At 35.9% G+C, this 13,972-nt stretch overlaps 3 protein-coding genes across 4 annotated transcripts; 2 read left to right on the forward strand and 1 right to left on the reverse strand.

The window, feature by feature from the left end:
• The first annotated feature begins 1,697 nt into the window (after positions 1 to 1,697).
• Positions 1,698 to 5,359, forward strand: LOC107021888 (glutamate receptor 2.9-like). Of its 2 annotated transcripts, none has more exons than XM_015222605.2 (5): positions 1,698 to 2,035; positions 2,207 to 3,549; positions 3,704 to 4,016; positions 4,099 to 4,505; positions 4,592 to 5,359. In XM_015222605.2, exons 1-5 carry the CDS (start codon positions 1,750 to 1,752, stop codon positions 5,177 to 5,179), a joined length of 2,937 nt encoding a protein of 978 aa, XP_015078091.1. In that variant the 5' UTR covers positions 1,698 to 1,749; the 3' UTR covers positions 5,180 to 5,359. The 2 variants fall into 2 exon arrangements, with proteins under 2 accessions (XP_015078091.1, XP_027773386.1); XM_027917585.1 differs by having other exon boundaries at positions 4,183 to 4,505.
• A 1,652-nt stretch (positions 5,360 to 7,011) lies between these two features.
• Positions 7,012 to 10,720, forward strand: LOC107023440 (glutamate receptor 2.8-like). The gene is given in 6 exon segments (XM_015224134.2): positions 7,012 to 7,198; positions 7,200 to 7,521; positions 7,646 to 8,961; positions 9,110 to 9,422; positions 9,501 to 9,895; positions 9,986 to 10,720. Coding segments are annotated over 6 exon segments (2,922 nt in total). The 5' UTR covers positions 7,012 to 7,168; the 3' UTR covers positions 10,532 to 10,720.
• A 1,323-nt stretch (positions 10,721 to 12,043) lies between these two features.
• Positions 12,044 to 13,779, reverse strand: LOC107023443 (ATP synthase subunit epsilon, mitochondrial). Its single transcript, XM_015224136.2, has 2 exons — positions 13,511 to 13,779; positions 12,044 to 12,291 (listed from the first exon to the last, which is right to left on the reverse strand). Exons 1-2 carry the CDS (start codon positions 13,692 to 13,694, stop codon positions 12,263 to 12,265), a joined length of 213 nt encoding a protein of 70 aa, XP_015079622.1. The 5' UTR covers positions 13,695 to 13,779; the 3' UTR covers positions 12,044 to 12,262.
• Positions 13,780 to 13,972: the final 193 nt, after the last annotated feature.

A 13,972-nucleotide genomic window follows, 5' to 3' on the forward strand; every position in this document is an offset into this window, starting at 1 on the left:
GAAACAAAGAGTCTCATTTACTATAATATATTGTGTGTATTCTATGTTAATCATTCAAAAATCTAATCTACCATCTTCCTAATTTCATATGTTCATCGGAGATACTCCAGTAAGTATGTATTATTTCTTTTCTTTTTGTTTCATCTTTGCATATTTTAATTTTGTAGGTACAAAGAAAAATACATAGATGAACATTCTGAAAACTCTTATGATTTCTTTGATATGCTTTTCTTTTTCGATAGCAGAATGATGGTATCAGAACCTTCGATTATAAGAGTGCCCTGCTAGACTTAAAAGATAAGTTATTAGTGTAATTTTGTACATGGCCAGATTATAGAAATCATTCTCTTAATACTTATTTAGTTTGGTTCAATATTTTTATAATTTTCTTAAATTCTTTTTTGAGTTTGGAGAAATAACTATTGATAGAGTATAAATTGGTACTAATGCGACGTGTTGAAAAAAATTATAGATGTCTTCGATTATATTCACATTCAGTAGTCTACAACCTATATATATTAAGCTATCCCAAGAAAATATTTATGACATATTTGTACTTAGTTTGGTAGATGATTTTTTTTTTGATGATAGAACATATACTCGTATTATTATAAGTGGGAAGCTCTTAACTTAAAAGTTGGATTACCATTTTGCCCTGATTTTATCCCTAAATTAAATTAAATATTAATATATAATTATTTAATATTAAATAATCATATTTAAATACATGCATCTAGACACAATTTGTGTACTTACTAATATGGGGCGTAATGAGAGATTATTAAGAATAAGTCATATAGATATATTCATATTATTAGATGTTATAATAATATAATTATTTTTTCATATTTCTTGCTTGATGGTCAATGTACTATTCGATTATTATGAATTTTATTTAATAAATAAAATATAAATTGATAAAACTAATATTTCTAATTTTAACATTATATAATAATTTAACTTTATAATAATTGTATGAGGCAAACGTGCAACGCACGTTTCGGAAACTAGTTTGCCTAAAAGAGAAAACAAAGATAAACATCCTATTGCCTTATCCTCTCTCGGTTTTGAATAAGAAATAAGTTATTTATGTATGAATTTTTGTATGACTTTTACGGTGTTTGATAGGTTGATAATTTAGAAATCCACATAACTAATATGTGCATGAATTATGAGAAAATCTATGTCTTGAAGTTTGAGAAAAGGATATGTAGTAATATCTATACACTTTTTAAGTGGTGGCTAGTGCATACCACTATTTTTTGTGTCCAGAACCCTTTTGGAGCTCGGATTAAATCTAAGTTGCACACGGCAGAATCTATTTAGGGATGGCTAGAACATATCACTTTCTACACCATGTTGCATGATGCGTTTAAATAGATCATATTTGTTAATATTGGTATTTTATAGGAAAAAGCGGGTCTTTTGAGATGTCAAAATAAATTATGTGTACAACATTAAGGTTTCGCACGTGACTTAAGCGTCGTATATTTTCTTTCCAACATTATTTGGTAACTTACTAAGCAGCTTCCTAATGCAAATTAATCAACATTGATGCAGTATTCATCGTTTACTTCTTGACCACGAATTTACTAAAAGCATAATGGAAGACTGGATGGACTTTTGCCCCAATTATGGTATGGAGTATGGACTTTACTGATTCTGAAGTCTATAAATTCACTGATTCTGAAAAACTACAGAGAATATATCTGCAAGTTGGTTACTTGCACAAGCACATCAACTCTCAAAATGAGAAGTTCAAAATGCCACTTCCTAATTGTTTTGATTCAATTTGTGTCCATCATTAGCTTATACCACTATATGATGCCAATAAAAGGTGAAGATAATAAAACTAGTGTTGCAAAGGTGGATGTGGGCATAATACTTGATCTGGAAACAGATATGGGAAAAGTAATGCACATATCTATCTTACTAGCACTTGATGATTACCATGCCACCGCTAGTCGCAGTGCCATTAGAATAGTCCCTCACTTGAGGGATTCCAAAAAAGATGATGTTGAAGCAGCATCCGCTGGTAAATTCAGCTCCCGAGCATGCATATCTTACTTTCTTTGCTTCACGAGTCACTAAAACAAGTACTTCTGGCTTCCAAGAAGCTTGGACAAACAAGCTATCAGACATACTCTGTAGTTAGTTATTCATGCCAATTTGTACAATTTCTTACAGTCTGATTGTGTATGTGCAGCCATATACCTGCTAAAGGATGTCCAAGTACAAGCTATCTTTGGGCCACAAATGTCGACACAAACTGATTTTGTGATTGACTTAGGGAACAGAGTAAAAGTCCCTATCATTTCTCCAGCAACAAGTCCTTTACTTACAGTAAAAGAAAATCCCTTTTTCATCAGAGGAGCACTTCCTTCTTCCAGCCAGACTAAGGCCATTGCAGCAATTGTAAAGAACTTTGATTGGAAGGAGGTTGTAATCATCTATGAGGATAGCCCCTTTGGAACTGGGATAGTTCCACATTTGACTGATGCCTTGCTGGAAATCAGCACTTCAGTCTCCTATAGAAGTGTTATTTCTCCGTCAGCCAATGATGATCAAATCCTCAGTGAGCTATACAAGTTGCAAACAATGCAGACCAGGGTATTCATTGTGCACTTGAGACCTAAACTTGCCAAACGCCTTTTCCTCGAGGCAAACAAAGCCGGGATGATGAGCGATGGATATGCATGGATCATCACAGATGTGCTAACGAGTCTTCTTGACTCGGTAGATACTTCAGTGATTGAGTCATCAATGCAAGGTGTTCTTGGTGTAAAGCCATATGTTCCACGAACAAATGAGCTTATCAATTACACCAAGAGGTGGAGAAGGAGATTCCGTCAAGAGTATCCAGACATGGACATAGTAGAACTCAATGTTTTTGGGCTATGGGCATATGATGGCATCACAACATTAGCAAAAGCAGTAGAGAAAGTGGGTGGCACTACCATCCCAAAATTTAAAAAAGCAGATAATAGAGAGTACTTAACGGAATTAGATGCACTTGGAACCTCAGAATTGGGATCTTTGCTCCTCAACTCTATGCAAAACACAGCGCTAAAAACAGGTCTAAGTGGTGATTTCCGCATTGTTGATGGAGAATTGCAGCCTTCCCCATATGAGATTATGAATATAATTGGGAAAGCAGAGAGAAACACTGGATTCTGGACAGAGAAGGATGGAATTTCGTGTAAACTGAAAACGAATGGTAAAACAGCAGCCAAGTGTAATAATAAGGAACTAGGAAACATTTTTTGGCCAGGTGAATCTACTATTGCTCCAAAAGGCTGGGAAATACCCACAAGTGGAAAGAAGTTGAGGGTTGGAGTTCCAGATAAAGAAGGGCTGGAGCAATTCCTTAAAGTGGAAATAGATTCAAAAACACAAGAAGTAACTGTAACTGGTTTCTGTGCAGATGTCTTCAAAGAAGTCATCGAATCCTTGCCCTATGCTCTCCCTTACGAATTTATCCCATTTCAAATACTGGATAGCCCCACTTCTCCAGACTTTGATGTTCTTGCTTATAAGCTCTTTTCTGAGGTAATAAAGTATCTAATCTTCATTCGAATCAGCCTCTTCGGCTGAATACCTTACATTTCATCCATGCTCCCTTGAGATTTTCTTATTTTGCTTTTATTATGGCAAAGGAAGACCAACCATAAGTACTGAAATGATCATTGTTTACTTTAACCAGAAATTTGATGCAATGATAGGTGACATAACCATTTCAGCAAACCGATCCAAGTATGTGGATTTCACATTACCTTTTACAGAGTCGGGTTTTTCTGCAGTTGTACCAGTAAAGGATGATGACAGGAAGAATGCTTGGATTTTCGTGAAACCGCTAAAGAGCGAGCTTTGGGTAACAACAGGAGCATTCTTCGTTTTCATTGGCTTTGTGGTTTGGGTGCTCGAACATCGTGTAAACAAAGAGTTTCGAGGACCTAAACGAGAGCAAGTTGGGATGATATTCTGGTTTTCCTTCTCAACTCTCGTTTTTGCTCATAGTAAGCCTCTAACTCAAAGTAAATTATATATGAAAGCTTTATATCTATCTTAGCTAGTTTCTCAAATGGTTGGTTGTTTCAGAAGAGAGAGTAACAAGTAACTTTACAAGATTTGTGCTGATTGTGTGGGTTTTCGTGGTTCTGGTGCTGACCTCGAGTTATACAGCCAGTTTAACATCTATGCTGACAGCGCAAAAGATTCAACCTACAATAACTGACCTCAATGATCTCATCAAGCGTGGAGAATATGTTGGGTACCAAAAAGGTTCCTTTGTGAGAGGCGTCTTGAAGAGCATGAAATTTGACAGCACCAAGTTCAGAAGTTATAGCACATTGGAAGAGTATAACGATGCCCTCTCAAAAGGAAGTAAAAACGGAGGTGTAGGTGCAATTGTTGATGAACTACCTTATCTCAGACTCTTCCTCAACAAATACTGCAGAAAGTATATTATGGTTGGTCCGACTTATAAGACTGCTGGCTTTGGATTCGTAAGATTCTCTCAGTATCTGGAAATGTTCACTATCCACGGTATTTCACTCAATCTAATCTTTTCTTTTCCCACAACTTCTTACAGGCATTTCCAAAAGGGTCACCTTTGGTACCTGATGTATCAAGAGCAGTGTTGAAGGTAATGGAGGGAGAGTTTATGAATAACATAATACAGAAATGGTTTGGGAATGAAACAGATTGTCCACGCATAGATGGAATGTCTATAACATCTGATAGTCTCACGCTGGATAGTTTTAAGGGCCTTTTCGTTACAGCTGGTGTATCAGCAGGTTCCGCTCTTCTCTTATTCTTCCTCAACTTCCTTTATCAGAACAGAGAAATCCTAGCCACTGATGATTCAGTGTGGAAAAAGCTTTCTGCAATAGCAAAAGCTTTTGATGAAGAGAAAGACAACTCTAATTCTATGTCAGAAAATCCATCTGAAGGGAATGGAAGCCAAACAACTACACCGTTAGCAGAAAGTGAAGCTTCCGCGGAAGTATTGCCTGACCTTCCTTTGCAAAGCCTAGATATCAGAATTTTCGACAGGCTAGGAGCATCCTCCCCTGTTGCTGAAGGGTTCTCTACAACAGAACATGGAACTCCAGTTCATGAAATCGTTACCGCAACAATTGAAGAGAGATTGCATAGAGCCATACAAGAGATGAGCTAATAGGGCTCATCCCAGAAGTTTTTCCTAGAGGTGAAAGTACTTATGCAGGGTCGGGTTAAATGAGTTCCGCGGGTAAACCAGATGACATTTTTATAACTTTGTCCCTCTTTGCCAGAATTTAGATATGATGGGTTCAAAGCTTATACTCGTTAGATTGAATTCATTGCATTTCTGTAATTATGAGTTAATTTAATATTCATTGAAATTCTTCTAATTTTCTACTAGTTCCGTGTGGTGTTGAGATTACTGTATTTGTTTTTTTTTATTTCTCATATTCTTTACTTGAGCCGAAGATCTATGCGACCATGTACGATTAAGGGTGCGTACACGTCGTCCTTCTCTTCTCTGCTGTTGGAAACTCACCGCTTAGTCGTTAACCAGTTAATGTATATGTTCATTTCAACATTTATCTAATATCGATGAAGTGTTTAGCGTTTAATCATTCCCCGCATAACTTCTGGGATAGGGGATGGTTAAACGTAAACATTATTACTTCGTTAAATCACCTAATCAAGATAAATTGAATTAATTTGGTGTATAATCCGATGAAAGTAAGTAATTACCTCTCTGCTTGATGTGCAAACGATTTACTGAGAACGATGTAAGATAAAAGCCACGTTATATATGCTACGTTGTCTGAAAGGGATGTAGCTCTTTAGTGTCGGGTTCATCTTAATCCAGTATATTTTATGCGGTGCATAAATATGGAGTCCGAAGCCTAAAGGGTAAAAAATGTTAACAAAAATTCTAAAACAGTATATGAAATTTCTTTTTAACCAAAAGGGCAAAATCGCTCGCGAAGTAGCGATTTTATCCATTGGAAAAAGCAAAATCGCTGCTATAGCAGCGATTTTGTTAAATTTGATTTTTTTTTTTAAAAAAAAAAATTAAAGCAAAATCGCTCCCGAGGGAGCGATATTCAATTTTCAAAATTTTTTTAATAACCTTTTTAAGTAAGTCGCTGCTTATGCAGCGACATTACCTTAAATTATTTTTTTTTTTTTTGCTTCTTTTAAAAAAGTTTAAATGAAAACAATATTTTTTTAAAATTAAATTGCTGCAATTTTTAATTATTTCTTTTTTAATTTTTAAAAATTAAATCACTAAAAAAAATTTGATTTAAAATCGCTGCCTTGGCAGCGATTTATTTTTAAAAAAAAATAAATTAAAAATCATTGCCTTGGCAGCTATTTGATTTAAAAAAATAATAAAAAATTGATTTAAACTTTTTTTATAAAAAAAAAAAGCAAAAAATATTAATTAAAAAAAATTATACACAAGTCGCTGCCTAAGCAGCGACATATAAAAGAAATATTAAAAAAAAGATTTTTATTTTGAAAATCGCTCCCGAGGGAGCGATTTTGTTATAATTTTTTTTTTTTAAAAAAAAAAGCAAATTTAACAAATCGCTGCTATAGCAGCGATTTTGCTTTTTTCGGTGGACAAAATCGCTACTTCGCGAGCGATTTTGCCCTTTTGGTTAAAAAGAAATTTCATATACCGTTTTGGAATTTTTGTTAACATTTTTTACCCTTTAGGCTCCGGACTCCACAAATATGTGTACAAATTCTCTAAAATTGAAATAAACAATAAATATGAACCCATTATTTTAAAGACGTAATGGGTTCAATGATACAAGTCTTAAATATTGAAATCATTAAATCTTAATTAGAAAATAAGCTGAGAGACAATAGCTTGTACTACTTGGGTAAATAATTACCCACGCGCAAACTTGTTATAATTAACTGATATAATTTAAAAAGGCATTTTAATCAATCACGGAGCGTACAGATAATAAAATGAAGACTTGTAGCATTGACTTCACTTGCTTTCTTCTTTGAAAGTTTCAACTTTGTCATTTCTATCTACATCAATAATAATCGTTTGGACTCATACTAGTCAAGGTCTTTAACTTGTTAAAATCTATAAAATTCACTAATTCTGAAGCTATATATCCGAAGTCGCCCATTTGAGAGAGCTCTGCAGAATATGGTTTACTTGCACAAGCAAAACTCCTTGCCCAAATCGCAGACTACTTACTACCAGAGTTTTTCAAATGAAAAATCCAAGACGTCACTTCCTAATTCTATTCATTCAACTTGTGTCTATCATTAGCTTTTGCCACTATGTAATGCCAATAAGAGGTGAAAATAATAACACTAGTGCTGTAAAGGTGGATCTGGGTATAATTCTTGATATGGAAACAGATGTGGGAAAAGTAATGCACACATGTATTTTACTAGCAATTGAAGATTACCATGCTGCAGCTAGTCATACTGCCACTAGGATAGTACCCCACTTGAGGGATTCCGAAAAAGATGATGTTGAAGCAGCATCAGCTGGTATATTCTGATCCATGATTTACTTCTGTAAACTAGCATACAAGTCTCTCTTTTCGTCTTTTTTTCACTTTTGGTTTAAATTTCCCTTCAAACGATGTCTTACAGTCTGATTGTGTATATGCAGCCATATATTTGCTAAAGGATGTCCAAGTACAAGCTATCTTTGGCCCACAAACTGATTTTATGATTGACTTGGGGAACAGAGCAAAAGTTCCTATCATATCTCCAGCAACAAATCCTTTACTTTCAGTCAAGGAAAATCCCTTCTTCATCAGAGTAGCACTTCCTTCTTCCAGCCAGACTAAAGCCATTGCAGCAATTGTTAAAAACTATGGTTGGAGGCAGGTTGTAATCATCCACGAGGATAGCTCCTATGGAACTGGGATAGTTCCACATCTGACTGATGCCTTGCTGGAAAACAACACTTTAGTTTCCTATAGAAGTGTTATTTCTCCTTCAGCCAATGATGATAAAATTCTCAAGGAATTATACAATTTGAATACAAAACAGACGAGGGTGTTCATCGTGCACTTGCAACCATATCTTGCCTCGCGCCTTTTCCTCAAGGCCAAAGAAGCTGGGATGATGAGCAGTGGATATGCATGGATCATCACAGATGTGCTAACGAGCCTTCTGGACTCAGTAGATCCTTCAGTAATTGAATCATCAATGCAGGGTGTTCTTGGTATAAAGCCTTATGTTCCAAGTACAACCGAGCTTAAAAATTTCACCAAGAGATGGAGAAAAAGATTTCGTCAAGTGTATCCGGACATAGACGGAGTAGAACTCAATGTTTTCGGGCTATGGGCATATGATAGTATCACTTCATTAGCAGAAGCAGTAGCAAAAGTGGGAATTACTGCTATCCCGAAATTCAAAAGAGCAGATACTAGAAAGAACTTAACGGACATAGATGCACTTGGAACTTCAGAATTGGGATCTCTGCTTATTCACTCTATGCAAAACATAACGCTAAAAGCAGGTCTAAGTGGTGATTTCCGCATAGCAGATGGAGAATTGCAGCCTTCCCCATATCAGATTGTGAATATTATTGGGACAGGACAGAGAAGCGTTGGATTCTGGACAGAGAAGGATAGCATTTCGTATAAACTGAAGATGAATGGTAAAACAGCTAAAAGTGATAATAAGCAACTAGGGGCCATCATTTGGCCCGGTGAATCTACTATTGTTCCGAAAGGCTGGGACATATCCACAAGCGGGAAGAGGCTAAGGGTTGGAGTTTCTGTCAATGGAAAGCTGGACGAATTCATTAAAGTGGAAAGAGATTCAAAAACACAAGCAATAGTTGCAACTGGTTTATGTTTAGATTTCTTCAAGGAAATCATCGAATCTTTGCCATATGCTGTCAGTTATGTATTTATTCCATTTACAATACCAGATAGCCGCACTTCCCCAGACTATGATCATCTTGATAACATGGTAATACCAAATCCTTGTGTAAATTGACCTCTTTGGTCAAATACCTTACGTGCTCCTTCTCGGGACTTTCTTCTCTGCTTTTTACTTTTGCTCAGACTGAGGAAGACCAATCATTAATACTGCAATAATCATTGCTTGCCTTGAACAGGAATATGATGTAGTTGTAGGTGATGTGACCATTTTAGCGGGACAATCCAAGTATGTGAACTTCGCATTACCTTTTCCAGAGTCAGGTATTTCCACAGTTGTGCCAGTTAAGGATGATGAGAGGAAGAATATTTGGATTTTCTTGAAACCTCTAAAGAGTGAGCTCTGGATAACAACTGGAGCTTTCTTTGTCTTCATTGGTTTTGTGGTTTGGGTACTCGAACATCGTGTAAACAAAGAGTTTCGAGGACCCAAGCACAAGCAAGTTGGGATGATATTCTGGTTTTCTTTCTCAACTCTCGTTTTTGCTCATAGTAAGTCTCTAACTCAAAGGAAGCTTTAAGATTTCACATTGTTTCTCAAAAAATCATAAGTATGGCTGGTTGTTGCAGGAGAGAGGGTAACAAGTAACTTAACAAGATTTGTGCTGATTGTGTGGGTTTTCGTGGTTCTGGTGCTGACATCAAGTTATACCGCCAGCTTATCATCTATGCTAACAGTGCAACAGCTCCAACCTGCCAATGATCTCATTAACAATGGAGGATATGTTGGGTATCTAAAAGGTTCTTTTGTCGAATACTTCTTGATGCGCATGCAATTTGACAGATCCAAGTTAAGAAGTTATAGCACATTGGAAGAGTATAATGATGCGCTCTCAAGAGGAAGCAAAAATGGAGGTGTTAGTGCAATTATTGATGAACTACCTAATCTCACACTCTTTCTCAACAAATACTGCAGGAAGTATATTATGGTTGGTCAAATTTACAAGACTGATGGCTTTGGATTAGTAAGATTCTATCTGCATCTTTTAACCGGAAAGGTTCCCTAACACTATCTCACCCAATATAATTCATTTTTTCTGCACAATTTCTTGTAGGCATTTTCAGAAGCCTCACCTTTGGTACCTGATGTCTCAAGAGCAGTCTTGAAGATGAAGGAGGGAGGAGAGTTTGCGAAAAGAGGAATACAGAAATACTCTAGTAATGAAACAGATTGTTCACAGAGCAATGGAACATCAGATAGTCTCACGCTCGATAGTTTTAGGGGCCTTTTCCTCATAGCTGGTGTATCAGCAGGCACCGCTCTTCTCATATTCTTCCTTATCTTCCTTTATCAGAATAGAGAAATCTTAGCCACTGATGATTCAATACGGAAAAAGCTTTCTGCAATAGCAAAAGTCTTTGATGAAGAAAAAGATATATCTAATTCTAAGTCAGGAAAGCCAGGAGGTAATGAAGAAAGCCAAACGGCTACAGTACTGCTCGCAGCAAGTGAAACTTCCCCTGAAATATTGCCCAATCTCCCTTCGCAAAGCTTAGAAATCAGAATCTCTGATGGCCAAGGAGAACCCCCTGCACATGAAGGGTTCTCTACAACAGAGCCTGCAACTCTAGTTCATGAAACCATTACAGAGACATTCTAAATTTGTAACTTTGGCCTCGATATTTGCGTCAAGGGGCAGCTTAAGAACTGGATCTGGTGGGTTTAACCTTGGATGATTGTTACTCTATTGTATTACTGTATTCCCAGTGCTACACATTTACATGGGAACTTTCTGATCTAAAACATTCATTGACCATTTGGTGGCTATAAATCATCTACTATATCATCATACTTGAAGCCCGTTACTTATAAGCCAAAAGTCATAAGTTAGAAATCTTAACTTACGACTTTTGGTTTAGTTTTGTTGTTTTGGCTTAAAAATAAGTACTTGAAAACACTTTTTAAACTTACCCAAACACTACAAAAGTGCTTAAAAGCTATTTTGGCTTAAGAGCTTAGAGCACCTAAAATAAATTAATTCAAACAGGCTCTTATTTTAAAAGTGGGAAGTCCCATAGTTGAAAGTTGATTTACGAAATTAGCCTTCAATACTTGATTGACAATTTTATCATCCGTCATTAAAAAATTACCTCTTATTAAATAATGCAAGATATATTAAAAATTACCTTTCCACTAGTTTTGTCAAAGGCACACTTAAGCCCTGAAGCGAAGCGCAAAACAGTCACTTAGTATTTGTTTGGTTGGGGAACAAGTTATTCCGGAATTAGTTACTCCAAGTTGTCATCCCAACCTCAATGTGGATAAAAGTAACACTACAATCTAGGGATAAGTTATCCCAAACAAACATGGGATAAAATCATATTAATCAAGGATTAGTTGTCTCTTATCCCTTGTACCAAACGAGCCCTTAATATGCCCTTTAGTGTCATCATCAAGGCTCTGAGATATGTTTTTCCTCACTAATGAGCATCTCCAGAAGAGGCAACACTAAACAATTGAAATTTCACTTTATTGTAATCCTATTTCATTTTTTGCCATGTAGTTGTTATTCATGCTTATAACTATTAGTCTTGAACTAAAAACATGTATACTTGTATTGTTTCTCCATTTGCTCTTTTTCATTAAAGCCTACGTTTATATTCAATTTGCGCTTAAAATATCAATGAACCTTAGAATGTTTTGTGCTTTTCTATTTTGATAACACTACTTTCAACTAGACACCAAAACCCTCGGTCCATGCATTAACATATTCTATCAAACCTCAAACTTATTTACAAAGCATTGTATTGGATTACTGAACAAAGAAAAGAGTTCAAACTTCAAGCCATGAATTTTAAGGTGATGCTAGAATCTAAAGTTAGAAGATTTGTTTCCGGAAAATATCATGGCATGCAAGTTGTATTGGTAATTTGTTCATTTTCTTTAAGTTTTTAGTTCGAATTCACACAAGATAAAGCATAAACAATTCTACTCAGCCCTCTGGTTCCTACTTACCACTTTTATATTAACTTGGAACATAGGAAGTAATTCACAAGTTTGCTTAGATGACCAAGGCGGTTATTTTCTGTTATGCTCCAAGACAGTCTTCAAGGACTCGATGATTCAAATTAACCAGGTGAACATTGGGATTGATAAATTATGATAGCCTGAGTTTCCTTTGAAAACTGGAAATAAGTCACTTGACAACAGAAGCAGGTCTAAAAATAAACATTATCACAATTCCATCCAAGTATAAATCAAGGTCTATCGGTTATATTATTAGCATATCAATGTTTTAAGCAAGTTCCACCAGACGTGCACCATACAAAATTCCAGCACAGTACAAAATTCAGTTGAAAGAAGAAATAAAGCCTGAGATCCAACCTTGTTCTCATTCTTCAGGAGAATCCGAGCGGATGGCTGTTAAAAAACCAGCAGAAATGTTTATCAGTAAGCAGAAAGCACAGCTTGCAAAGATAATAAGACAATAGAGAAAAAAAGACATGCGCCGTTCCCCATCCGCTCATCTAAAACATAAAAAGAGTACGCAGAAAAAGCTAAATTCCTATTTACCACAATTCATTTGTTTATGAATTTTAACGTGTGGACTTATCCCAATTAAAAAGCATGTATAAACACAAATATGAGCACCACGGTACATTAATATCAATCAGCAGTGGCCTGTGGGGTCATCATAATGATCCTCTACTTCTTTCTATTTCTCTTAATGAGTCCAACTTCTATTCATCTTCCAGTTAGACCTTGTATTATGAAAATAGGAAAATGAGAAGAAACATATTATGCTATGAAACATTTCAACATAAAATGTTGAGGATACGAATGTATAGATATGATGAAATCTATGAACTGATATCAGGTTGCTAACTCTACAGCAGTGATTACAAGTGAGTACATACTGTCTTTTTAGAAGAGGAGAATAAGCAAGAAAGAGCACAGGAATAGTACGCAAGCCAGTGGTCGGTATTGAACAAATGATCAACACTAGCAAGTACATAGGGGAATAATTGTTGGCAGTGAATGAGTTCAAACAAGCAATTTAGACGGGCAAACAGCACAGAGATCATGTGCAAATTCTAAATAAGTACGATTCTCAGCACCACAAAGTCTCCCAAGCTTTAGTGGACATCCAAATGCAAGACAGAAAGAATAAAACCTCCACAGTCCACCTAAAAGAGGTAGATAAACTAATAAAATTGCCTTAATTTCAACTCATTGGTTATCTATTTAGTCAGGAGTAGAGTTCATTTAGAACATTTTCATGTCTAGGAGCTGGAGAAAGATTTTCTCTTGATTAATAGAATTCTTTAGAGAACAACTCCCGCAGAAACCCAACAGAGCTAACTATTTATGAACAAGAATCTCATTGCATTCTACCATATGAACATAAACCCTAGATTTATAAATGCCACTCAAAAGAAAAACCGAACACAGCAGATTTGCAAGTTCAATTCATTTACGACTCCCTGCAACGAAATTCCCATCACTAATAACAGCATCCGAAGAATAGTAATAAAAGCAATTACTGAAACATTAATACACAAAATAAGGGGAAACCAAAGATCTGAACTTTGAGTTTCCTGATCGAAAGGGAGATAAAGGAAAGAGAGAGATCGCTTACTGGGTTTCTGAGGCTTGCCATCAGCCCATTTGGAGATGGTGAAATGGACCTTCTCACGGCTCAAAGCTTCGGACTTGTAAGGCTCCTTAAGGCAGTTTCTGACCAGGTTGGCGCATAGGTTTGAGTATGTTATGTAAGTCATCCCTGCCGACCTCCAAAACGGTGCAGCTGCGTTAGAAGCCATTTTTCTGCTGCTTTTGCTTTCTCTCGGCTGCGTTCTGTTGTCACGGATGAGATGAGTACCTGCGCACAATATCCTGTCAAATGTCAATATAAGGGGGAAATGGGCAAATTTTACCTCTATACCTAGAAAATTATGTATTTCTCCTAAATACTTTTTTCTTTGTTAACTTTGAAAAAAACAACATATTTAGTCCTAAAATTAACTTAATTTTGGAATTTTTAAGTTTAAAAAAACTACATAAATATTTCACTTTTTGCAATTCAAATTACTCATAAAAG

The sequence above is a fragment of the Solanum pennellii genome, chromosome 6, assembly GCF_001406875.1.
Source record: "Solanum pennellii chromosome 6, SPENNV200".
Lineage (NCBI taxonomy): Eukaryota > Viridiplantae > Streptophyta > Magnoliopsida > Solanales > Solanaceae > Solanum > Solanum pennellii.

Bases quoted from the DNA above. Each gene is read 5' to 3' on its own strand.
- LOC107021888 (XM_015222605.2), top strand. From the start codon at position 1,750: ATGAGAAGTTCAAAATGCCACTTCCTAATTGTTTTGATTCAATTTGTG. The intron at 4,017-4,098 runs GTAAGCCTCTAA...TGGTTGTTTCAG, and splicing joins AACTCTCGTTTTTGCTCATA to AAGAGAGAGTAACAAGTAAC. The intron at 4,506-4,591 runs GTAAGATTCTCT...AACTTCTTACAG, and splicing joins AGACTGCTGGCTTTGGATTC to GCATTTCCAAAAGGGTCACC.
- LOC107023443 (XM_015224136.2), bottom strand. From the start codon at position 13,694: ATGGCTTCTAACGCAGCTGCACCGTTTTGGAGGTCGGCAGGGATGACT. The intron at 12,292-13,510 runs GTAAGCGATCTC...GTTTTTTAACAG, and splicing joins TGGCAAGCCTCAGAAACCCA to CCATCCGCTCGGATTCTCCT.